Source organism: Aethalodelphis obliquidens, unplaced genomic scaffold (assembly GCF_003676395.1).
Source record: "Aethalodelphis obliquidens isolate GAN/ISIS:26980383/991018 unplaced genomic scaffold, ASM367639v1 scaffold44, whole genome shotgun sequence".
NCBI lineage: Eukaryota > Metazoa > Chordata > Mammalia > Artiodactyla > Delphinidae > Aethalodelphis > Aethalodelphis obliquidens.
In genome coordinates, this window is record NW_020837988.1 from 11778736 (window position 1) to 11806078 (window position 27343).

General features: G+C 46.5%; 1 protein-coding gene across 3 annotated transcripts in view; it reads right to left on the reverse strand.

Moving 5' to 3' along the window:
• NPLOC4 (NPL4 homolog, ubiquitin recognition factor) overlaps positions 1–27343 on the reverse strand; it is a 56029-nt gene that overhangs the window by 22866 nt on the left and 5820 nt on the right. For 2 of the 3 annotated variants that reach the window (XM_027080998.1, XM_027080999.1), the window contains exons 3-11: positions 21888–22000; positions 17235–17411; positions 15170–15218; positions 14349–14443; positions 12046–12169; positions 9602–9781; positions 6358–6444; positions 4338–4409; positions 3790–3916 (exon numbers count right to left, since the gene is read on the reverse strand). In XM_027080998.1, coding sequence (XP_026936799.1) covers positions 3790–3916; positions 4338–4409; positions 6358–6444; positions 9602–9781; positions 12046–12169; positions 14349–14443; positions 15170–15218; positions 17235–17411; positions 21888–22000 — 1024 coding nt within the window. Of the gene's footprint in view, positions 1–3789; positions 3917–4337; positions 4410–6357; positions 6445–9601; positions 9782–12045; positions 12170–14348; positions 14444–15169; positions 15219–17168; positions 17412–21887; positions 22001–27343 lie in introns of those variants that run through there. The other variant, XM_027081000.1, reaches the window with a different exon arrangement.

Genomic DNA, 27343 nt, shown 5'->3' on the forward strand with positions numbered 1-27343 from the left:
TGGCTTTCAAACATTTACCAGAAAGCCGATCTGATGGCCAAGCAATCAAAAATGTGAAGGACAGGGCAGAGCCAGCCCCCAAGGGACAAACAGGGGCCTGTGTCTGCTCGACTCTGCACACCAGAGGCCGACAGCAGCTGGCTTCCAAATGCTGCGTCACGCTGGGCTCCAAAGGCCCGGTGGATAGTCAAGCCTAGCATCTTCTCTCTGGCCCTCAACTCACACTCGGGGGAGGTGGCCAGGCCTGGACAGTGACCGCTAACTAAGGTCAAGGCAGCAAACACAGGGCATGTGACCCTCTGGTGCAATCCGGGGAATGAACGTCATAGCACAACAAGTGTGCAGTTCACAAGGAGCAGAGGAGGTCGGGAAGGAACCTGGAGGAGCCGCCCTTGGTGTGTGTACTGTAAACCTGTGCTGGTTTTGAGATAGATGTGGCCTGTGAGAACCAGGGAAAAATGGAAAGCTGTATTTATAAAACAGAAGATTCTTAAAAAAAGCAAACTCAGTCCATATGGACAGTCTCCAAAGGCAGAGTCACTGACAGGAACCGCAAGCTCCCCATTCCATGTGGAAAAGCAAGAAACCAGGTCCTGAGGGGTTCTCTGAACCTTGCTCTGGTACCGTCCCAGAGATGAAGCAGGCCAGGCCAGTTAACTCTAATTCCCTTCCCAAATCAGTCCATCAGGAAGTCCACTGTGTGATGGAAAGGGGCGGTGATAAAGGACAGCTGCTATTGAGTCTGAGACGCAGCCCAGAAAGTAACATGCACAGCTGAGAAATGAGTGCGAGTGTGCCAGGTGACCGAGACACAGACACCAGCATCGTGGCAGGGAGTTTAAACTTGGACTCTGTGATGATTCTCCTTCCACAAGCTCCTTCATGTGCACACGAGCAAACCCCACATGTAATCATCACTCTTTTCCCCTAAAGGTTTCAAGCTAGAGAAGTTCTTAGAAGGGATCTGCAGACACAAGGCCAAATGGTAAGGCCCCCACACCCCAGCCAGCATCTGGGCCTGCAGCATCAGCAGCAGCTGTGGGGAGCTGACAGCAGCGTGACCATGGAAGCACCATGAACCCCGGGACACACCAGCCAGTCTCCCGGGAGACGGCCATAAACACACAGGACTGCTCCTTCCTGTCCCATCAGGGTCTTAAGGATGGGACTTTGGCAAGGGCATTTCAAACAGCTCCCCAGGGTACCAACACGTCCCTGGTCAAGAACCACTGAAGAGGAGGAAGAGAACAATCTGTCTGGAGTCAGAAGATCTCTGACACTTTGGATAACCACCTTCCATCGCTGCCCCCTGGGAAAGGGAGAGGAATTATGAGTCTGAGCATCTCACAGCATTACCAAGAGGGACAAATCAGCACAGATGTGAAAGGACTCTAACTGCAGATCTTATTATAAGTTAAGTGATTTTCTGCCTTATAGTTCGAAAACCCTAGTAAAGTGCCAATTTCGGAGGCAAAAATTCCAAGGTCAATCTATGATTTCCAAATTTCCAACTGAGTCAATAACTGAAAGTACAGGCAGCCCCCAAGTTGGAAACTATTTATAATTCAAAACATGTACCAGTTCTTTGGGCCCACTGAATAATTCCCCACAGAAACAGTAATTAAAGGGGTTAGGTTACCATGGGAGCCCATGGAAGCCTAAAACAGCAGTTCTCACAAGAAGCAGTTCTGGAAATCTGTGGAGATGATTTTTGGTTGTCTCAACGAAGGGGGGCAGCGGGGGGCAGGGGCTGCCAGTTTTAGCAGGCTAGAGTCAAAGGTACCAGACGTCCTGCTGTGACCAGGGAGTCCCACACAATAAAGAACTGTTCCACATCCCACATGGCCTTGAAATGTCCCCCTAACACTCCTGTAGGCAAAACCCCTATTTGTGATGATCTAGGATTAGAATCAATTATATTTTATACACAGCCACAGAAACAAACACGCCCAGCTTTAACACACAGCGAATCCTCTAGGAGCATGATACCACATAAGCTGAGGAAGGGCCCTGCTTGGCTCAGAGCTCCGTGGAGAGCTGCTGAGTGTCTGGGAACCACGTCACTGATGCCTGTGCAGGCCCCGCCCCACAAGGTTGGCAGCTCCGGCTCCTCCCCTGTGCTCTCCTCAGCAGGCACCAGTCCCCAAGCACTGGCATGCAGAATGCACTGTCTTATTACATGCATGCTCCTTCACTATTATTTCTCCTCAATGTTACAGTCAGCCTACTACTCTGCTTTCTTTTTTAGAATCAGGTGTGTGGGCAGGTATATTATCTATGAATTTCACTTTCTGGATAGTAAAGAGGTGTCACAAATGTTCTAAAGAGAGGGTGTCCAGTCTGATAGGCTTGAGAACCACCAGCCTAAATGCCTGGACCCAGAATCTCAGCCTAAATGAAGAGGGCAGGGGTTTATGTGATGCAGAGAGTAGAAAGAGAATACTTTCCTCCCCTTCATCAAACAGAAAGCTGGCTTGGCAAAATTCTGATTATGTAAAACGTGTCTCTTCTCTGCTCTCCTCCTTGGCTCCTGCTACCCTGAGCGCTCTCATCACAACAGGCCCCCTGCCCCATCTGCCCCCGTGGAAGGACTCTATGCTACGGAATTACTGCTTCCACAAATCCCAGTCCAAACTCCCATCCACTTCCTTAAGCATCTGACCCCATTAATTTATGCTAACATGTGAACAATGCAGCCATGGCCTCTCATGCCCCCAAAGTACATTCATTTCAAAAAGAAGGTGCTGGTCACTCTAAATGGATCTCAAATCAAATGGATCTTAAAAATTCAGACAGTATGATAGATGTTTTCCTTCCCATGGCAGTGGTAACAGGCTCAGCTGGGATTAATAAGGGATCTAGTTACTTACATGCTTGGGCTGTTTGTAAACTGGTATTTTGAACTAGAGGAAGCATGGTTACCATGAACAAACTGGATTATCATCTCTGTGATGGTAGAACCCAAGTCTTCACAGGATAGAGGTTAGTGTTTACTTTAAAAAACTGACCAAAGAGATTGTTTTTATTAGTTGGTTCTCCAAGTTTCAAGTTCCTCCTTCTTTCAAATCATACGGTCTTACGCCGGGCTTTTCTCTAGGACAGCATCTCAAGTATGGTATAAAAGATTTGGCGGTACTTGTTTAAGGCCACAGTCTTTTATTATTATATATTCATGGTGTACATAACATGTAGTATGATGTGCACAACATCTCACACACACACACTCATCACTCCCAAAAACAAGCTTTATGGAAATGGTTTCTTAAAATGACACTCCCACTCATAAATAAAAAAGTAACAGAAACAGTAAATCCCTCTTCTCCTGCACAGCTAGACAGAGTCATCCTTGGTTACTGCAAAGGGGCAAAGATAGCCCAGAACTCTCCAGAACCAAGTGAACTTGGACTGAGGCCAAGAGAATGGACTAGAGGAGGGCTACACTGAGGCCACAATTCTAGTAGTTTTGTGTGATGCTGAGTAGTTCAAGATTTTTGCTGCAAACCAAAAAAGAAGAATCTTATGTCTCACAGGCCCATTAAGAAAATCTATTGTAGGGACTTCCCTGGCGGTCCAGTGGTTAAGACTCCACACTTCCACTGCAGGAGGCACGGGTTCGATCCCTGGTCAGGGAACTAAGATCCCATATGCCGCGCGATGCAGCCAAAAAAAAAAAAAAAGGAAAGAAAGAAAATCTATTGTAACTAAGTTAAGAATGCAAAGCTACTGAAAGAGGAACAAAACATATTAACAAGGTAGTAATATTTACAATATAAATGTCCCCATTTATACCTGTAGCCACTGCAGTAACAAACTTGGATCCAAAATGTCCATCTGGAGAGAGTCGACACATGTTGGGATGCTTATTTTGAAAGTCTCCTGCAGTGATACATTCTTCTGAACTCAGGAAATAGGTGTCCTAAGAAAAGAGAACCAGCATACCAAGTTTTATAGCATCATGTCAAAATATGCTTCTATTTCTTCTTTAGAAAATATTAAGAACTAAACTATGACACATCACAAACTACGGTGAAGCAAGTACCTGTAATTCCTGACTGTTACCAACTCCTTACAGAAAAACACGTGTAACCAGTAACGCCTTAGAAGCACAGGCAATCCACCTCATGGGCTGACCTCCAAAAAGCAGCGGTTTATAAAGGTAAAGTCTCTCTGATCTCCGAGACAGAATGAACAGACCCAGCCTTAATTTATCAAGAACACTGTGTTGAAAATAACATGGTCTAAAAGCCAGGGTGAGCTGTGCAGAGACACCGGAGAGTGCAGCCCAGAGCTGGTCCATAACAAGCTCTGGCCGAGCGAGCATCCCTGCCCCCTCTCACCTTATTTCGACTATATCGAACTGTACCCTTTCGGGTATCTTCCGAGACAAGGTCTGTAAATATCCAGCCAACCTGCATAAAAGAGAAGAATACCTTCTGAGTCTCTCCCTGAAACAGGTGACGAATGTATTCTAGCTTCTGCCAAGAGAGGAGACTCCTGGAAGCCAGTTCTTTCTTTCCAGGTGAGTCAGCTCCTCAGCTAAGCCACTGTCCACACCAGGGCTCTCAAACTCTACTCAGCTGACACTGGCCGTCCTCCCCCTGGTGCTGCCGGGTGGAGATGAGGGCAAACGAGCACATCTCATTTATTCATTAGAAAAAGTCTTCTCAGCACCACCTCTGTGCCCTGCACTATGCTAGGTGCAGGGGACTCCCGGGTGCATAAAATTAACAGAACATCAGTGAAAAGGGAATCTACACTCCAGAGAGGAAGACAGATAACAAGCAAGCAAATAAAGACAATGCCACTTCAGATACTAGGGCTTTCTCCGTAAGACAGGAAAACATACTCCCCAGAGAATGCATGTAAAATAAAAAAGAATGATAGAACGGAGACTGCGCAGCTGCTCCTCTAAGCTCCGGTGTGGGGCTAAGGGAAGCATCTGAGGGTACACGGATCTGAAACGCCAGTCCCAGGGCTTGGGGCAGGGTCAGCCTCCCTGGCACGTCCTGCTACAGCAACAGTGCCTGTCTGTGTGCTCTGTGATCCCTGGCCTTCCTGTGCCCATGAACCTCACAGCTGATTACCATTCCTGAACCAGAACCTGGCTGGGAGGTCTAAGAGCAGGGCTGGAATCCAGACACACACCCACTTCTGTCCTTCGGAGAAGTGATCTGGTGCTTGTGACCCTCTCTAGCACAACCCTGACATGAAACTCTTCAATTCCATCTCCTGCAGACATGACCAGGCAAATCTGGAGACTTTCATTTTCTTTAAAAATGCCCAAATGAACAAAACCCCCTAGGAGGATGGCAATGGAGAAAATGAGACTTAAAGGATAAATGTAACTCAGCAGTAAATAAAGCAGAACCAAAATCAAGCTGAGATAAATTAGGGCTAAGGAACCAGTGTTTGGAGAAAGGCATTTAAGTAACTTCAAGATCTTCTAATTATGATTATCATGACCAAACGTTTATAACAAACATAGGCAAAAAAAGTCAGGGACACTGATTTCTCTTTTAAACAAGAGAAAATTCCAGAATTTAAACCAAAACATGCCCCTAAATCATGATGCTGACTCCTTGTTAGAAACAACAGGACTTTTTTGTTCTTAAAACGATACAGTGACTTTGTTCCACAGCATTCCTGGGTTATAAGGCACATTTCCAGTCTTCCCTGTTTATCTGTAGGGCGTTTATTTCTCACTGTCTAAATTGATTAGGAAATAAAGGATAAAACTTACATAGCTACTAAGAGTGAATTCCTAAGATGTGTTCAAATTCACAGTTCAACATTATCTATAAAACGCCATCTTTATAGTTCCTAGGAACTTAACCAAAGATGTGAGATAAACTAGATCATCAGACTCAAAAAGAAAATTCTTCTGTCTTCTAACTGCCCAGGAAAACTTACACGCTCAGATGGCTCAATTATAAACAGGAGGTTCAATGAGGATTGAAGAGGGACCACGAGAAACTCCAAGTGTGGGGGACAGAAAACGATGAGCGCAAACAGACACGTGAAGGGAGAGCTCACACCTAGGAGGATGTGCCTTAAGAGCCTGGCATCAAGGTCCCCTCCGGCAGGAAGTAGGGGTCTTGCTCCTGCTGCTTCTTTCCTCCCCCACTTTGAGGCAATCCTTAAGAAGTATGTCTGGTGGATTTAAATATAACAGTCCCTGCACTGGGATCCTTTTTTGGGCACCCAATAAACACAAGCGAGGTTTCAAAACGTGCCAGGCCTGCACCTGACCTTGTGCAGTTGGGAGTTCAGTCCCAGACCAGGTCTGGCCATACCACCCACCTAGATGTCCCCAACACAGAGCCGGGGCGCCCCCCTCAAGGCCAAGAGAATCAGTACCTTCCTCAAGCCAAGTTTGGCAGCAATTTCATCAACCACCTCAGCCTTTGGGTCTTCAAGAAGCTCCAAGCTATTCTGTGTACCAATCTGTGGGGGTATTAAAGAGAGATGTACTTAGAGGAGGGGTTCAGAAAAGCAGCACAGCAGCTCTGTTCCATTTCTGGCTCAGGTGTCACAAAGGAGCACCGGTCTCCCCCTTGCCAAAAAGGAGAGTTAAGGCAGCGGGAAAAGCTCAACCAGATAACACAGGCCAAGCCCTCCAGGCTCTTCCCGTCTAGGGCTGTGCTTTGCTTTTAATCAAGGTTTAGAGAACATGAAGAGGCTGTATTCAGGCTGGTTCATGTCAGCAGCTCCACATGAAACATGTGGTTGTTTAGGACTAGGGAAGGCTCTCTACACCTTAAGGTTCCTTCATTGGGGATAGAAGTTAGTTTCAAAACTCCCTTGGATAAATAGTTTTCACTCCAAATAGGCTTGGCTAGATTAGGTAAGATTAGAGCTGTAAGGTAACGTTCGTTCCCAAAAAACAGTCTTTGAAAATTCGTATGCAGCTCCTGCAGGGACAGTGCTTAGCTTCACAGGCATGGCAGAGTGAGAGAGTACAACAGATACACACACCCTAAGCCAAGGATAGGGCACCTGAAATCGGTAACCTGCTGACCGGTGGGCAGAGCCCTCAGCTTGGGGCAGTGGCGGGGGGCTTGGGCTGGCTCACATGCAACCTACACTGACCACAGGATCCCACTTCCTGCAGTGGACAAAGCTTGCTGAAATCTTTAATCTGCACTGAAATGCAGCTCATAAAGCTAAGCATCATACTGAGCAGAAGACCCGGCTACAGATTATGAAAGTGAAGGTAATTCCAAATTGAGTTATACTAATTGGGTATATCCTTGTAAATTAGTCAAATCCTGGCAAAATAACAAAAGAACTTTATGTTGCTGGGTATGACCCATATAGAGATCATTAATACCTCCAGAGCACAGGTCAAAGCACAAACTCAGAACAAACCTAAGGATTTTGTTTCATGACATGTGGCAGCATGAGCTTCAACTTCTAATGAGCTGGAGGTTATTAGAGGTCAAGTGTTTCAACCTCCAAGATCCCCAATTTGGGAGCTCTGATGATGTTGTTAGTAGTCTGGACACCAGAGGCTTCTGTTCCGATTTTTGTTCAATCATACTCTTAACAGAACTGTTGAAATGCTTCATGAAAGGACCCTCCTCAAAACTGAATTGGAATGTCTTGTGCTTCCAAAAGCAGCTCCCACTGACAGAGCACACTCAGTGCCCAAAGAGTCAGACAAGCAGGGTCTCTGGGTGAGCATCTACTGCCATCTCACGTCTCCCTGGAAGTGAACCATCATAAAAGGCCTGGTCAAACATTTCATCTGTAGCTCTCAGTAAATAATGAGAATATCCAAGGAGTAGATGACACACAATCTGTATAAATACAGCCAGGGAAGAAACAGCATCTGTGCAGGAGCCACACACCTGCACACCAGCCAGTGGCCACAAGGCCTACAGTTTCAGACCCTAGTTTATTTAAAAAGTAGACCAGTCACGGTGAGATCTCCAGAACATGGCACAGGTGACACACCTGTATATGGCGTGGTGCCCACCCAGAGACAAAGGAGGGGATAGTGTGAAATATCTGTATATCTGCTTATACTAAAACAAATTCAAACTTTAGAGATCTAAGCCAAAAACTGCTTAAAGTGGGGGCTACCTGTAGGAGAGGGAGGAAATTAGATGAAGGGGAAGACGTTGTTTGTAGACCTCACTTTGCAAACGTGCAGTTTTTTTTTTACTTTTCCAACATTTTTTTAAATAAAAAATTTCAGACATACAGCAAAGGTTAAAGAATTTACAGTGAACACCGATATCCCACCACCAAATTCAGCCACTAACATTTACTGTGTTCCATTCACCCCTCTGGCCATGCCTCAGCGCACCATGTTTTTGTGTTTTTACATCACAGTCACCTGCAGGCACAAGACCCTCCCCCAACTACCTCAGCACATCATGAACCAGGATGCAATACAGTTCCAATCTTCACTTTTGTAGTAAACTTATATACAATAGGACAAAATAAATATTTTATATAATATATACTATACAACCATATAAACATTTTACATAATTATACAAACTAAAAAATATATATGGGCTTCCCTGGTGGCGCAGTGGTTAAGAATCCACCTGCCAATGCAGGGGACACGGGTTTGAGCCCTGGTCCGGGAAGATCCCACATGCCACAGAGCAACTAAACCCGTGAGCCACAACTCCTTAGCCTGTGCTCTAGAGCCCACGAGCCACAACTACTGAGCCCACGCACCACAACTACCAAAGCCCGCGCGCCTAGAGCCCATGCTCCGCAACAAGAGAGGCCACCGCAATGAGAAGCGGTTGCGCATTGCAACGAAGAGCAGCCCCCGCTCGCCACAACTAGAGAAAGCCCGCGCACGGCAACGAAGACCCAACGCAGCCATAAATAAATAAATAAATAATAATAATAATAAGTAAATCTATTTAATAAATAAATAAAAAATATATACGTAAATCCAATCCCTAAATACTGAAAATAAAGCAAATGAACGTAAACGTGTAACTCGTTGGTGACGTAATCATACAGGGAAGATCTTCCAAGTGACTTTAAAACACAGTAACCAACTGCTGGTCCCTAGTGGGATATACCCTAGGGGCCCTCCCCTCCCACCAAAACAATCTTGAACTGTTTTCAGTCCTACACTGGTGGTAATTTTGATATTGTTATTAAGACAGTTACATGTGTGACATAAGATAAAGAACTTGAGTAATTTTGTGACTCTAATTCCATAAATCCTGGGACAGCTGATTGTAGGCATGGACAGAGGAGATACAGAAGCAGAAGAGAGAGGGCAACTGTATGACACTTTTGGGGGAACTGACAAAAGTTGAATAAGATGGCAGATTAGATAAAAATATTGTATCGAAGTTCAATTTACTTAAGTTGCTCAGTGTACTTGTTATATGAGAACGTGTCCTTATTCTTTGGAAATATACACTGAAATATTTAGGGGCCATGATCTTACTTTCCAATAATTCAGAAAATAAATACTGTGTGTGTGTGTGTATAGAGAGAGAGATAGACTGGGCAAATGATACAGTAAGAGAAGCAGCATGCAACCTGAAAGGGCTCCCATACAGCCTTCAAAACAAAGCAATACAGAGACCCGTAGACAGCAAATCCTGTTCACATCTACCTGAGGAGGTTCATAAATCGCAGCCACTTCAGCCCTGATACCAAGAGGAATGTCTTTGTGCTCCGTGTACCGTCCATACAAGTACCCGAAGTGCTGGTTCCCTGTCTTCCTCCAGAAGTCAAGGAAGCGGTCAGCAACTGTATGATTCTCGAACATGATGTTGTCCACATGTCTGTATTTCTGTAGAGTTAACAACAATGGGCTTAATTAAAACACTCCATCAAAAATAAATAATTTACTATTTTATCACAAACTGTTCACAAGTATCTTTGACCTACCTTTTTTTTTTTTTTTTTTTAAAATTTTATTTATTTTATTTTATTTTTGGCTGCGTCGGGTCTTTGTTGCTGCGCACGGGCTTTCTCTGGTTGCAGCGAGTGGGGGCTACTCTTCATTGCGGTGCACACTGGCTTCAGTAGCTGTGGTTTCTCATTGCAGTGGCTTCTCTCGTTGTAGAGCACGGGCTCTAGGTGCGCGGGCTTCAGTAGCTGTGGTTTGCGGGCTTAGTTGCTCCGCGGCATGTGGGATCTTCCCCGACCAGGTCTCGAACCCGTGTCCCCTGCATCGGCAGGTGGGCTCTTAACCACTGCGCCATCAGGGAAGCCCTTACCTAGCTTTTTAAAACACACACACACACACACACACACACTTACTTTAAGAATGTACTCTCGGGGGCTTCCCTGATGGCACAATGGTTAAGAATCCGCCTGCCAATGCAGGGGACATGGCTTCGAGCCCTGGTCAGGGAAGATCCCACATGCCGTGGACCAACTTAAGCCCATGCACCACAACTACTGAAGCCCACGCGCCTAGAGCCCGTGCTCCACAACAAGAGAAGCCACCGCAATGAGAAGCCTGCGCACCACAATGAAGAATAGCCCCCAGTCTCTGCAACAAGAGAAAGCCTGCGTACAGCAATGAAGACCCAACGCAGCCAATAAATAAATAAATAAATTTATTATTTTTTTTTAAAAAAAGAATGTACTCTCGGGACTTCCTTGGCGGTCCAGTGGTTAAGACTCTGCGCTCCCAATGCAGTGGACACAGGTTCGATCCCTGGTTGGAGAACTAAGATCCTGCATGCCACACGGGGTGGCCAAAAAAAAAAAAGAATGTGCTATGCCCTTTAGACGACTTCAGATTCTAGTGGGTGGGAGGGGTAGGGGTGGGACTCTCATTAAATTAATTCAAATTAATCTTACTGGGATTTTGCCTAAAATGCAGGTTTTCACAATCTCTAGGTCAAAAAAAAAGTTTTCAAAAAGAAATTAAGACAGAAAGAAAGAGAGACGGGGAATTCCCTGGCGGTCCAGCAGTTAAGACTCTGCGCTTCCACTGCAGAGAGCGAGGGTTCGATCCCTAGTTGGGGAACTGAGATCCTGCATGCCGTGCAGCGCGGCCAAAAAAAAATTAAAACAAAATTTTAAAAAAAATGGAGGGGAGTTCCCTGATGGTGCAGTGGTTAAGAATCCACCTGCCAATGCAGGGGACAGGGGTTCAATCTCTGGTCCGGGAAGATCCCACATGCCACGGAGCATCTAAGCCCGTGTGCCACAGCTACTGAGCCTGCACACCCTAGAGCCCAAGGACCACAACTACTGAAGCCCACATGCTGCAACTACTGAAGCCCGCGTGCCTAGAGCCCGTGCTCCGCAACAAGAGAAGCCACCGCAATGAGAAGCCCACATATGGCAACGAAGAGTAGCCCCCACTCGCTACAACTAGAGACCATGCACAGCAACGAAGACCCAATGCAGCCAAAATAAACAGAAAGGAAGGAAGGGAGGAAGGAAGGAAAGAAGAGAATGGGAGGGAGGGAGGGAGGGATGGAGGGAAGGAGAGAAAGAAAGGGAAGAAAGGTGCTCAAACAGTTAAGGAGGGATGGAATTCTAAGGAGCTAAACATGGGCTGGCAGTGGCAGGGGAAAGATGAGGAGGGCTATTTTTGGAGGGCTGGACAATAAGAGTGGAAAAAGCCAGAATAACTGCACACAGTTTACCCTGATTCTTTTTTCGCTCCTTCCTGAGTCCAGCCCCCTTCTTAACCTGGCCTGGACAGATGCCCTGAGGTGGTCCCAGGGCAGTTCTGTTCAACTACCAACTTCCAGAGCCGCAGTTTCTTAAAAGGTAAAGTCACAACCACTGAGCATTTTAAACAGTCGCCAAGTAAATTCTGCCTCCACACAAGCCAACAAAACAGAAAACTGAAGGCTCCCCTCTATGCTTGAAAGAGCTAGAGATCTTACAAATAATGTCCTCAGTGTATGATTTCCATAAAAGGGTCAATCAATCAGCCCCAAAATACCCGAGACTCTGCCCCATGTAACTCACACTGCTACCAGCAGCTCCTTTCCAAGGAGGGGCTTTTCCAGACATTTTCACTCCTCAGCCATGAACACAAATCTACTGCTTTCTGCATCTAGATGGATACAGCGAACATCTCACCTGTCTATTCAGAGTGATGGCACTTGGCTGGCACTTAGTACAGATGCCATTAGGCCACGGAAGGTGTCCTTCACACCCTGATTTAATCTTGCAACTGATGTTCTCCAGGGCAACAAATTTCCCCCTGAAAAAGAAAAGGCAACTTAATTAATTAAACATTACAATGGTGAAAAGTGTAGCAGGAGGCTGGAAATAAAATGTCAGGTATCTTACACTTCTTGAAGGGAGTTCTCAGGAGCTAAGCGCATGGTATCCACAGCAGGGAAAATGTGCTAAAACTTGCTCTAATGGTGCTGTGGCTTCTGTCCTGTACACTAGACTGTACAAGAATACAAAACTATTTTCCAATAAAAGCAGTTTTAATTTTCACTACCACTGACATCTATGAAGATTTTTTTTTCCTTTTTCTTTTTTTTTAAATTGTAGTTGCTTTACAATGTTGTGTTAGCTTCTACTGTACAATGAAGTGAATGTACATATATGTATATACGTATATATGCATACACATATATACTACATATATATGTATATGTATACCTATATCCCCTCCCTCTTGGACCTCCCTCCCACACCCCCATTCCACCCATCTAGGTCGTCACAGAGAACTGAGCTGAGCTCCCTGTGCTATACGGCAGGTTCCCACTATTTATTTTACACGTGGTAGTGTATTTATGTCAAAACTAATCTCCCAATTTGTCCCACACTCCCCGTCCCCCTGTGTCCACATGTCTGTTCTCTATGTCTGCGTCTCTATTCCTGCCCTGCAAATAGGTTCATGTGTACCATTTTTCTAGATTCCACATATATGCGTTAATATATGATATTTGTTTTTCTCTTTCTGGCTTACTTCACTCTGTATGACACTCTAAGGTCCATCCACATCTCTACAAATGACCCAATTCCGTTCCTTTCTATGGCTGAGTAATATTCCATTGTATATATGTACCGCATAAGATTTTCAACAGTACTGCTAAATATCTAGATCTAACCTATGCCATTGACAGAAAATGAAGTTCTTTTCAAGTTCCATCAATTTATCAGAAACATTTACTTTATGAGTCTAGTACTTAGACTTCTGTATAAAATTCTTATTCATAGAAAAAACCTGATTAGGATACATAACAAAGATATCTTCACTCTGCTTTTGGTCAGTGAGGATGTCCTGGGCCCCACTGTGGACTTGGGGTGAGCCTGCACAAGTGACTTCACCCTCTGCCACTTTCCCGTTCACAAATGGTCCAGTGAATAGTCCTGTCCTCACAAGCCAGCGGCATGCTGGAACGATGGCACCTGGGAAGCAATGACTGCCACCTAGGCTGCACGTTAACAACAGCAACAAGTGAGCCCTTGACCTAGACGGACAAAAGGCAGACAGGTCCCAGCACACTCATGCTCTGGTCAAGACAGCTCCAGAGCTTACCCCACAAGTGGGCAAAAATGGGCTTCTGGTGGGATCTTTTTTTTCCTGGTCTAACTTTTTTTAAAAGTCATTTTAGGATGTTAGCGGGTTGTCAGAGAAAAACTACGAGCAGGCCAACATGACATTCTTCACAAAATGTTGCTGACTCGGGTTCAGCCACCGTCTCCTCTCCCTGCATGGATAGGAATCATAAAATCACAGTAAGAAGTCCGTTACTTTCTGGTGAGGTGAGCATATCAACAGAAGGGGGTTGCACAGGCAAGTACCTGACGTAGTTTAAAAGAAATCAAACTGCTCTCAGCTTGCCACTGTCACAGCATGCTCTAAGAGCCAAGAGACAGCTGCCCCCACTGCCCAACCCCACCCACGCTGCCTGCCTGGCCGAGCCTGCAGACAGCAATGCTGAGGCACCAGAGGCCAAGCCATGGACAGCGCCACCGCCTCAGCCCCGCTACAGCTGTGAAATTGAGTTGATAAAGAGGCAGCTTCCAGGGCAAAGGGCAGACTCCACAGACAGAAGACTGACCACCATCACGCCTTATCTCATCCAGGTTCAGAAACAACTAAGTTGCCAGGGTACCGCATACCCGAAGGAAGGTCAGCGGGGTGCCCCTGGGCCTCCACAGCCTGGCCTCTGCCTGCTTGGCCTCTGCCCATGCACTGGGCACTGTGGATTACAGCAGGGACCAGAGTCTCCCCCGACTTGTTTCTCTTTTAGAATCAGGACAAGATTCACGAATACAAAGACTTCATGCCCAGACTTTGATCTTTACTTTTCTCACTCATATGCCCAGGGGCTTTAAGCAACACGTGCCAGAGAGAGAAAACGAACTCTGCGCCCCAAAGCCACATGGGTGCCGCCCCCTGCCCTCAGGCCGCTTACTTGTCGGCCCCTCCAGTCAGCTTCCGGATGTAGGCGTGGAAGGACATGTGCTTCACGGGAGGCTCCAGGTGATTTAGGTAGTCCTCGTCGAAAGGCTGCCAAAACACAGTCAACAGTCATGCACTCGCCGCTGGGGTCGCGGTCGCGGTCGCGGTCGCAGCCTCCACCCGCCAAACCCCGAGGCGGGTGGGCAGGCAGTGAGGGGGAACTGGTGATGGGTCCTCACTATCGTTCTAAGTCAGAACCAAGTTCTTCTCTGTGTACCAGTTATCTTTTCAAGATTGAAATGAATCTCTATTAAACACAAAATGCTCTAAGTCAAATAAATATCAGGTAAATTTTGCAAAAAAAAAAGCCACAAGATGAAGCAAGAGGAGCCTCATGAAGAAAATCAGGTTGGCCTTCCTGCCGTAAATTCAGTGTCAACCAGTCACCAGTCGGCATTATTGTGGTAACTCTCAACCTCACCACGACAAATCAGTAGAGGAGACGTGAGATTCAGGGTAGAGTAAATCAAAACAATGATGAGCATGAAAACCGCCAGGCCCGGCTTTGTGTCAGGTTTTAAAAGGACTGTCCAGGGAGCCCAGTGTAAATGCTGCCCCTTTATCACAGCAATACCCATGTCCCAGCCGTTCATAATCCACCCAGAAGGTCACTCCCATAAATAAAGGCTCATCCTCTCAGTGCAGCCTGCACTAGTGGGAATACGAGGCCCAGGGCAATAAATAGGTAACTTCCTTGAACCACTCTGACCCAGCCCAGGGACTTAGGGGAAGTGTCAAGACGGCTCTGGGAACTCACTCTACTCGGACTCTCACCTCTAGAGGAACGCAGTGCACGCACTTCCCCAGAGGCCCATGTCGGCACCTAGAGCACAGGGAAGAGAAACGCACAGTGTCAGCACACTGCTCTTCTGCTGCTGCCTCCCTGAATGTTGATACTTAAAAGGCACATCATACCTAATAAAGTACTTCCCCATCCACATGAAATTATCTGAAATGGTATGTGGTGAACAGTTTTTAATGGTTTAATATTTTGGTGTGTATTAGAAAACACCGACCAGTGCACCAAACCTGTGATTTCATGGATATTAACTGATTTCATGGATATTACCACAAACTAAAAGCAAAACTGAATGGATTTAAAGTCAATTTAAATAAAAACGTTTGGTAAAGACTAAGAAAGTTGGTACATAGACATGGCAAAAACTCTGAGAATGGGAGATCAGCTCGGTGCTTTGTGACCGCCGCGAGGGGTGGGACAGGGAGGGTGGGAAGGTGGGAGACGCAAGAGGGAAGAGATATGGGAACATGTATATGTATAACTGATTCACTTTGTTATAAAGCAGAAACTAACACACCATTGTAAAGCAATTATACTCCAATAAAGATGTAAAAAAAAACCCTGAGAATGGTACATAAATAGCTAAAGTGTGGAAAACACCCACTTCATGCATATTTTGGAAAAAAGCATGAAAAGAACGCTTGGCTCTTGGGTTTCAGTCTGTGCATAGTAGGACAGTGGAGATGCGTTCGGGCGCCAACAGGCTCAGTCACAGCACTGTCCACATGGGGTCAGAACTCCTAGGTGCACCGCATTCTATATTTCAGAGAAGAAAGGGCCTGAGTCTCCCAACAGGCAGACTCTTACAGGTGATGCACGCACAGGCACGTGCACGCTCAAAAAGATTCCTAATGAGGCCTCACAAACACGGATTGGGGTAGGAGTGGCACTGGGTCCCTGGGAAGAACACAAATGGGGGCAGAGAGCCAGTTGATGGCCACAGCCACAGAGTGGCTCCACGCCAACTGCAGCTCAGAACAATCTGGGGCCCTTTGATCTGAGACATACAGGTCACTAATGCAGCATGTGGAATCCCAGTATCTCAATGTCTTGATTACAGGGTGATGCAGTTACAAAGACTCCACTGAAGAGACAATCTTCGCTCAGACAATTTTACATCATTGAGTGTGAACTCAGATGTTTCTAAATAGTTTCCTTAAAAAGAACTGCAAAAAATCTATAATAAACAAATGTATACAAGCATAAGCATTTTATACAATCCTTGGTGAAAAGTGAATATTCAAAGAAGGAGCAGCACCTTCAGCAAATGAAGTGTTCCCTAGAAGAACGGAAAGAGTGTACTGAATATGGAAGGTTGAGATTCCTCCACTAAAATTAAATGAGACAACGTGAACAAGGACCTGCACCAGCAGGTGCCCAGGTACCACCCCCTCCACCCTGTCACACTTGCTAAAGCCCACTCTGCACATGCACGTGTCTCGGGGGAACACCACGGTGAGGACTTCTTAGAACTCTTAGTTCTCAACACTTGGAAAATTTTAAACTACATGTGGGGCTTACCTGGTGGCGCAGTGGTTAAGAACCCGCCTGCCAGAGCAGGGGACACAGGTTCGAGCCCTGGTCCGGGATGCCGCGAAGCAACTAAGCCCTGACGCCACAACTACTTAACCTATGCTCTAGAGCCCGCGTGCCACAACTACTGAAGCCCGTGCACCTAGAGCCTGTGCTCCGCAACAAGAGAGGCCGCTGCAGTAAGAAGCCTGCGCATGGCAACAAAGAGCAGCCCCCGCTCGCCACAACTAGAGAAAGCCCACATGCAGCAACGAAGACCCAACACAGCCAAAAGTAAAAACTGATTAATTAAAAAAAAAGACAATCACAGTGTATTTTAAATAATAGTAATAATAAAGTACACGTGGAGCATACTTTGAGATTCAAACAATGAGAAAAAGCTCACAGAACAGCTTGAAGTGAGATGTAATCTGAAAATAGATGGTCAAACTCAAAACTTACATTTCTTTATCAGGGCACGTTACAGACATTTCACTTCACTGACACTGTGGCCCCGCAGGCACTTACAGCTGTGGATCACGGCTCCTGTAGATCTTCCCGTCCTGCCTGCTGAGGTACTGGTCGATCTCATCTTCCACCACATTGGGAGCACCACAGGCCTTTAACCCCAGTGGGGCCGATGTCTCCATCTCAGACGACGGTCCAGCAAGGCTCGAGGGAAACAGGAACAACAAATCTCCATGCCTGTTCAAATGACAAATGTTAAGTAGAGGCTGCCTTCCTTTCTTCACAACCTGAGCTGCACAGAAGATCAACTCAGGTGTGAGAACCTCTGAAACCTGCAAACAGCAACATCAACCACCCTGCAGGCCTAAACAATGAGGCTTCCAATTTTAAGAGACCAGAGTTCTCTTTTCCCACCTCCCCTATGCCTCTTCCCCCATGAAGGTCAGCAGCAGGCTCTCTGGACTGTAACATAACTTCCTTACAACCACGCTGCACAATCTATGCTGCACACGCATACACGCACCTGGTTCCACAAAGAACACACAAAATCACAGCTGACACTGGAGCTGCATGGCCCCCTCCCTCTTCCTTCTCTGCTTAGCTCCCACTTTCCCTCATTCGTTCCCTGGCCTTCTCTTCAGCTGCCCCCCATTTACTTGCCTGGGACATACCTGCTTTCTCTACGTTCACAAATACATGTGTACATAACACACGTCACTGATATACAAACCTGAGATGATAAGAGACACACTTTCTGCATTTGCTGTTCTCTCATAATCCCTCCAAACACGGTCTACGTCTAATCAACGTTCTGCAGTGAAGTTGCCTCACAATACGCTTTGCTGCTCCCCGCATGACAGACATGGCTCCCTGTGGGACTGCCACCACAGGCCCCACCGCGGAAACGCCCAGAGACGGGCAGTCGCACGGTCTCCCGGCCGTAGGGTGGATTTCTGGGAGAGGGCCCGTTAGACCTCAGGAGTTTTGTTTGTTCCTAAAGCCACTGACGTACTGCTTTCCACAAAGGCTGCCATGATTCACAGTGCAAAGGACAATATTTGGTTTTCGATCATTTTCAATGTAAATGGCGTCCTTCCACTGTCAGACCCACCACTGACTTTGCCAGAGCCTGACTGCCACCCCGCCGGTAAGAGTGAACAGTCCCCACCTGGGAGCACTGCAGGTCCCGAGACACTCAGCGTGTTCAACACCAGTACAGGAGGAAAAGCTGTAGCACCACCACCAAGCAAGTATTTCACTGCTCTCAACAAGATGCACATACAGGAAGAAAGACTGAAAGAACTGCCTGCAGCCCCCAATCAACAAACGGAGAGAATAGGAGCAGGTACCACAGCTGGGACAGCAGGAGCCTGGGCTGCAGCTCTTCAACGGGTCTTCTCGCCCCTCTTTTCCCTCCCATAATTTAGGGTGATAAAATCACCAACTTGTAATTGAAGATTTGTTTCTAACAGCAAATGAGATATTCCTAAACACCCTCCAGCTTCAGGATACATGGCTCAAATGCTACATCAGTTTTAACAAATATCCTCTAAAATGCACTGTGGAGCTCTAAAGAAAAGAGTTTCCCCAAGGGTCCAAAAACCCACAGCAGCTCAAATAAGAATAGTGAAGGAACCTCCGGCCAGCCCATTATGGGAACCCTGAGCTTGGCTTATAGCCACTGTCTGGGCCACGAGAGACGAGGCCTTGAGCCTGCCTGCCCAAAGCGAGCTGCTGAACCTGAAATGCCACACAAAGCCAGATGTCTGAAGGATGTCTCAACCGCTGGGAAAAACCCACCAGTTGAAAACAGGAACCAAGGAGGAATCCTGTCTGCCTCCATCCACTATGCTGTAGGGGAAAAAGTCACTGCTGAGAAGTCTGTAACCAAAGGCCTGCTCCGCCATGTGTCCGGGGTAAAATCAGGGATGCTACTTGGTTCAGGAAACCAGACAGAAATTAACTCAAGTGCTGGGCCCATGACGCCCCCTTGTGCCGAGAGAAGCAAATGGCTTCTCCGCAGAAAAGTCACCAACCCCAGATCTTTCAGGGCCCCCTAAGACCAAGATTGGCCAAATATAAGCTCTCAAATAAAAGTCACCAAACATAAAAGAGAAACAAGCCACTGGGAGCAACAGAGGGCAGACAACAATCAAAAGATTTAGACAGCCAAGGACTTCAGGTGTGGAATTCAAGACAAAGAATATAAACTTACGTATGGAATGCTAGCTGGAAACGGAACAAAAGGAGTACAAGCAACAAGAGACTATCCGCAATGACAAGGGGCTCGGAGAGTGGGCAGAGGGGCTGCAGACTCGGCAGCTCTTCCCAAATCCCCGGCTTAGGGACAGGCTAGACAACAACAGCAACAGTGTGAAAGGATCCTCACAAACCCTGAATTCACTCGGGGCAGACAGACCCCAGACTCCTCAAGACCCGAGAGGGAAGCATCCGGTGTGTGATAGGCCAAGGCAGAGCCTCCAGGGAACCCAGCAGTCTTCACTGGAAGCCTGGGGGTCAGGGTGAGAGCACAGCAGGAGCTGGGAAGGAGGCCCTGCGAGCACATGACCTAACAGCCAGGGCTGAAAGGAATCAAACAGAATTAAATAGAAAAAAGTAAAAAACGTAATCACTGAAATAATAGAGAGAATGGGGGAGAGGTAATATTTAGATATAATGTGGACTTTCCTGGTGGTCCAGTGGTTAAGAATCCGCCTCCCAATACAGGGGATGCAGGTTCGATCCGTGGTTGGGGAACTAAGATCCCACGTGCTGCGGGGCAACTAATAAGCCAACGTGCTCTCGAGCCCGCGTGCTGCAACTACTGAGCTTGCATGCCACAACTAGAGAGAGAAGCCTGTGTGCTGCAACGAAGATCCCATGTGTCGCAGCTAAGACCTGACGCAGCCAAATAAATAAATAAACAAAATATAAAAATAAATTAAATAAAATATCTTAAAAAAAAATCAAGAGATAATGGCCAAGAATTTTCTAGACCTAACCTGCAGATACAGAAAACACATCTTACATCAGATAGCATTAAACCAACCAACCAACCAACTAGGAATCCACACCTGGACAGGTCAAACAGAAACCACAGGACCCCAAGACAAACAGAAGATCTTAAAAGCAGCCAGAGGAGAAAAAAAGAACCTACAAATGAACAAGAGAATTGTAACAGCCAGCTGAACTGCGACGATGGAAGCAGAGGTAGTGGAGTGAAACCCACAAGGAGCTCAAGGTGACCACACTCTTACAGACATGGTCAGTAACTCTCGAGCGGTGACAGGACAAGGTTCTCAAGTTTGGGCTTGTGCTGCTCAACAAGCATCACAACTATCACTGGAAAGACATGCTCTAGGATAATCCAGAAAGACATGCCATCCAACTGTGACCACACCTCAGGTAGACAGGGTGTTTCACTCTGCAGCCCCCGTTTCTGGCATCCAGTCATCAGAATAGCTTAGACACACAGCTGCCACCCCTGCAGTGCTCATCACGTGCAGGCACCGGACAACCATGTGGAGGAGGCATCGCCACCCCCTTGCAGACAAGGGTGGTGAGGCCCAGTGAGGTTAGGTGACTTCCCAGGCACACCGCCAGTGAGTGTTGGGTGTGAGTCCAAACCCGAGTAACGCCCATAGGAAGTGATTCTCAAGATGCAAAAACCCTTTGCAAGCTGGGAGGAAAGATGACCCTCACCCACTGGAAACGAACGTAAACAGGGAAAGGCTTTACATCATCACAGCGGCAGGCAAAGAGCAGGTACCGAGCGAATATTTGTTGAAGAACAAATAAATTAATGCTAAAATTGTATTTTTCCCCCCTTGATATACTAGCTGTGAACCTAAAAATGACCAAACTGCCAAAATAGCCTATTATTCTGACTGGTAAAAGGCACACAGCCAAGTGCCAGCAAAGCCCAGCCCAACCCTCAGGCAGTGGCTACAGCAGCCAGGCTGCTTGTAGCCCCATGGGAGAATTCCCTGCCCTCTGTCTGAGGATTAAGATGACTTGAAGGGTTCTGCTCACTGATACGTGAGGTGTGCCCAGGCAGTTCAGACAGGAGTCAGCAAACCTCTTCTGTAAAGGGCCAAATAGTAAACGTTTTCGGCTTTGCAGACCATACAGTCTCTGTCACAATCACTCAGCCCTGCCCTTGTAGCATGAAAACACATAAATGAATGAACGTGGCTGTGCTCCCATAAAACTAGAAAAACAGGCAGTGGGATGCAGGAAGAGGTCTCTGCAACCTAGAAACTCCTTCTGACATTACCCATCAATTCTAAGGCACTCCAGGGTGTCCTGCCAGCAAGAAATACAGCGTGGGCAACAGGCCACAGTACTGCCAGCACCCCCAACCTACCAAGCAGGTCCTGAGGCAGAACGATGCACAGAGCTACATTCAAGGTCCTTCTCCGCAGTGAAGCAGCTGAGTGTGCAGGTGCACACACAACCCAGGACCATAACTCCTTCTCGTGACACACATCCCCAAATTCCGCAAGTCAATCAAACCAGCTCAACAGTAACTACAGATTTAGCATGGCTGCCAAACACCTGGCAAGAAGCACAGTCACCTGCACTTTGGTCTGCGTTCAGGACCGTAATCACAGTAGCATGAGAAGGAAAAAGGAGAGAACTAAGCGGCCTCAGGCGGGTAACTGGTGCCAGCATGCCCTCCCTACTCCCCGCCCTCTCCCCTCGGGCACTCACTTGATCTTCAGCAGGTTGAGGGATTTGTTAGATGACGCTGTTATTTCTCCAGTCTTGTTTCTATTGATGTAAACTGAGAAGCCGTTATTTTGGAAGCCAAACTCCTTTGCGACCTAAAACAAGACCCAAACAACAGAGATTTAATAAAATATTGAAGTCTCACTACCCTGACCACATATATATCAGACATTACTAGTGAGTTTAGAAACTGCTCCTCATTAACCAAATTTCTCTTGTTATTTTGCTCTCTCATGAGGAAATTTGAGTCTGGGGCCAAGAGAAGGGTCAGATCTGGAGCTTGACTTTTAGGATCATCAGAGTACAGTTAAACAAAGAAAAGACAGGGAATCTTGGCAGAGAAATAGAAATGATAAAATAGAATCAAACAAAAATTCTACAACTGAAAAACACAATAACTGAAATAGAAAATTCACTGGGTGGGCTTATCATCAGAAGGGAGATGACAAAAACAAAGTTAATTAAAGATGAGTTAACAGAAGCCAGATAATCTGAAGACAGAGATTTGAAAGAAAAATGAACAGTCTTAGGAACCCCTGGGACAATATCAAATGATCCTCAGGAGAAGAGAATAAGGCTAGGACTGAAAAACATTTGAAGAAAGAATGGCCAAAACCCTCAAATTTGATGAAAAACATAAAAGTAACAAATCCAGGAAGTTCAGCAAAACCAAAGTAGGATAAATAAAGAGAAAACTACGCCTGGGCATGTCATCATCACACTGCTAAAATCCAAAGATCAATGGAGACCAGAAGACAATGGAACAACATCTTTAAAGTGCTGAGGCAGGAATAAACATCTGTCAACTCAGAATTCTCCATCTGGAGAAAATACCCTTCAAATACAAGGGCAAAATGAAAACATTCTCAGGTTGACAAGACCCAAGGGCACCTGTTGCCCGTAGCCTCCACCACAATAAATGCCAGAGGATGTCCTTCAGGCTGAACAACACCAGACAGAAACTCCGACGCAGAGGACACACAAAGGTAAGAACTCCAAATCACACAGTAGGAAACCATCACAGAATTGCCAGGAGAATCCTGACAGAGCAACAACCACAGGTCAGGAACAGGACCAGGGAGGAGCCGCATGTCCCTGAGGCACCCAAAGGCTCACCCCCTCCCCCCACTTTATACCTTGTTCTACCTGCTGCTTTTTACCTATGATTGATTTGCCCTTTAACACGGAATTATTGATAAAACCTAGAATTTATTTACTGTAAGGAAAACAAGAGTTTAAAGATTAACTTTATGTACTAACAGTACTTTCTGATTAAAAAAATGATTGAAAGTATCTATAGGGCCTTTCCTGGTGGCGCAGTGGTTAAGAATCCGCCTACCAGGCTTCCCTGGTGGCGCAGTGGTTGAGAGTCCGCCTGCCGATGCAGGGGACAGGGGTTCGTGCCCCGGTCCGGGAAGATCCCACATGCCGTGGAGCGGCTGGGCCAGTAAGCCATGGCCGCCGAGCCTGCGCATCCGGAGCCTGTGCTCCGCAACGGAAGAGGCCACAACAGTGAGAGGCCCGCGTACCGCCAAAAAAAAGAATCCGCCTGCCAATGCAGGGGACACGGTTTCGAGCCCTGATCCGGGAAGATCCCACATGCTGCGGAACAACTAAGCCTGTGCGCCACAACTACTGGGCCTGTGTTCTAGAGCCCGCGAGCCACAACTACTAAAGCCCGCGCGCCTAGAGCCCATGCTCCGCAACAAGAGAAGCCACCACAATGAGAAGCCCACGCACCACAACAAAGAGTAGCCCCTGCTCGCTGCAACAAGAGAAATCCTGTGCACAGCAATGAAGAACCAACGCAGCCAAAAATAAATAAATAAATTTTTGAGCTTCCCTGGTGGCGCAGTGGTTGGGGGTCCGCCTGCCAATGCAGGGGACACGGGTTCGTGCCCTGGTCCGGGAAGATCCCACAGGCCGCGGGGCGGCTGGGCCCATGAGCCATGCCCACTGAGCCTGCGCGTCCGGAGCCTGTGCTCCTCAGCGGGAGAGGCCACAACAGTGAGAGGCCCGTGTACCGCAAAAAAAATAAATAAATAAAAATAAATAAAGCACCAGGAAATTAAGACCATGAAATCTGTATTCCCAAGAGCAAAAAAGGCAAAAATAAAGACTAAAATTAATGGCTCCTTTTTCTGAAACAGATATAAACCGAAATTAACAAATTGTGGCACTTTATTCTGCAAAACCATTCTGTTTTTCTGTAGACAAAGCACTGCAATTATTGCCAAGAATGAGAAAGAACTCTTGTACCAGGAATGTCGGCTGTGTGAGTTAGCACAGCACTCCTGGGATGTAAGGCAATCACCAGAGTGGAGCACGGTGCTATGTGGGCAGCCCTATGGGCAGAGGGAACTTCCCTGTGACCACATAACTGAGCTCTGTGCTTTATACCAGGACTGAGGTTCAGCTGCATTTTCAAATACGATAACCAACAACATTACTTCCCATATGCTGAAGCCCACTTTCGGGAGATGAAGAAATACATGTATTAGGTTTTATATGATGCTCCTGTGAAAATAACCGCTTCTATGAACTCTGTGAATTCTCTATCTAAAGATACAAAAATCTAACATAAGGTACCAGGCATTAAAAAAAAAATCTTAGCAGAGTCTTATAAAAGCACAATAAGGCTTCCCTGGTGGCACAGTGGTTGGGAGTCTGCCTGCCGATGCAGGGGACGCGGGTTCATGCCCCGGTCCAGGAGGGTCCTGCGTGCCGCGGGGCGCCTGGGTCCGTGGGCCGTGGCCGCTGGGCCTGCGCATCCGGAGCCTGTGCTCCGCGACGGGAGGGGCCGCGGCAGTGGGAGGCCCGCGTACCACAAAAAAAAAAAAAAAAAAAAAAAGCACGATTAAAATCTTAAAAATTTTATTTCACACCTGAGGTAATAAAACCAGAAACATGGTACGAAGTAAAATTAATACAAATGTTTATAACTGAAGGTAACAGAAAAGAATACATGGCATGATTCCAGTTATCTCAAGTTCAAAATAGGCAAAACTAAAATTTAGGGTTTAGGAATGCATACTGTGTGGTAAAACACAGAAAAGTGGGGGAGCAACCCCCATCAAGTCAGGAGAGGGGTGACAGGGTGAGGGAGTAGGAAGGCTGACCTATGGTTGCTGGAGACTGGCACTGGGTATTTGCTTCATCATCAATCATTTTGGCTGTTCATATTTTTCAAGCATTTCTTAGCAAGTATTTTATTTCACAGTTAAAAGAAAAAGTTTAAGTATTATAAGGGAAAACGTCACTTGCTGCTGAGAGGCCAGTTAAGATAGGACTGAGGGGAATTCCCTGGTGGTCCAGCACTTTCACTGCCGAGGACACAGGTTCAATCCCTGGTTGGGGAACTAAGATCCCACAAGCCACACAGCGTGGCCAAAAGAAAAAGAAAAAAAAGATAAAGGTAGGATCTGGGGTGACTCAATAAGGGCCACTTCAGGGGAGTGACAGCAGCAGAAGCAAACTCCTGGGTCGTGGAGGTGAAGGAAGACACCGGCGAGCAAGATAGCCAGAAGAACTTGTCCTGGAGGGGTTTATGGTCTGGTGATTCACAGAGAAGGAATTCTTTTTTTTTTTTTAATGATTGTTCCTATTCTTTTAAATTAATTTATTAATTAATTTATTTTTGGCTGTGTTGGGTCTTCGTTTCTGTGTGAGGGCTTTCTCTAGTTGTGGCAAGCGGGGGCCACTCTTCATTGCGGTGCACAGGCCTTTCACTGTTGCGGCCTCTTCTTGTTGTGGGGCACAGGCTCCAGATGCGCAGGCTCAGTAGTTGTGGCTCACGGGCCTAGCTGCTCAGTGGCATGTGGGATCTTCCCAGACCAGGGCTCAAACCCGTGACCCCTGCATTGGCAGGCAGATTCTCAACCACTGCACCACCAGGGAAGCCCGAGAAGGAATTCTTGCGTGAGAAGCATTAGATGGTCTCAAAGGAACCAGTAACTCAAGATCCTGAGAGATTTTCAATGCAAGCCATCTCATCACACTCGCAAAACCAATTTCCTTAGAGGGCATAATGCCACAAATTAAATCAGGGTAAGGCTGTCAAGTATAGGGACACCAAGTTGGAGCCAACAATGTTCACAGTGGTCAATATACACTTTTCAGGCAAGTCTGTGAGGGGACAGGAAGGCCATTTCAAAGCCCACTTATAGGGCACAAATGCACAAATTATTAATTATTAAAAATCAAGGGACTTCCCAGCAGTCCAGTGGTTAGGACTTTGCCTTCAATGCAGGGGGTGCGGGTTCAATCCCTGGTCGGGGGGCTAATATCCTGCATGTCTCTCAGCCAAAAAAACAAAACATAACACAGAAGTAGTATTGTAACAAATTCAATAAAGACTTTAAGAAAATGGTCCACATCAAAAAAATCTTAAAAAAAAATCAGTATGAGTCCACTTATGTGAGATACCTGGAGTCAGATTCATAGAGATAGAAAGTAGAATGATTACCAAGGGCTGGGGGAGGGGGAGAGGGAGTTAGTGTTTAATGGGGACAGAGTTTCAGTTTGGGGAGATGGAAAAGTTCTGGAGATGGACGGTGGTGATGGCTGCACAGCACTGTGAATGTACTTAATGCTACTGAACCGTACACTTAAACATGGTTTACACGGCAAATTTTATGTTATTTTTCTTACCACAGAAAAAAAAGAGACGTAAAACTACATTTATTGACATAGAACTATGTCCATAACCTATTGTCAAGTGAAAAAAAGCAGGACACAAATGATCACAAGGTGAGATTTGAACTTCACTAGAACGGGTGCATCTTACAGCAAGAGGCTTACAACTCTTGCCTGCAGGGCAGCAGGGCTGACATACGTACGGGTCACTGCCTGGGCTCATGCAAACCTGTCACCCAGTTAGCTAAACAACTGTCACCCCTCAACATTTCTATCAAACAATCCATTTAATGATCAATCAAGGAAGGAACAGGGATCTCAGTTTTTGAGCCCTGCTCGTAAGCACTCTAGCACCAGCACCTGCAGAACAGCTGTCGGCAGCTGGCAAACTGACCCTCCCGAGAGGGCAGACAGTGACCCCATCAGTAAGCATGACGCTGACAGCTGAGTCAAAAAAAAGGTTCAGGAGGGCTGGACTCTGAATATGATTTCATAGGGAGAGCCTACCCAATTAATTTCAATTGGATTTTCCTCATTACAAATACATAATACATGATTAAAATACATTATTTTCCAAATCAGTCTAAAAAAGCACTTTACATATAAAATAAAATGCTACAAGTAGGTGTGACAGCGTTTTTTTCTTTCTTACTGATACATAAATGTTTCTCCTTGGGCTTCCCTGGTGGTGCAGTGGTTTAAAATCCGCCTGCCAATGCAGGTGACACGGGTTCAAGCCCTGGTCCAGGAAGATCCCACATGCCACGGAGCAACTAAGCCGGTGCACCACAGCTACTGAGCCT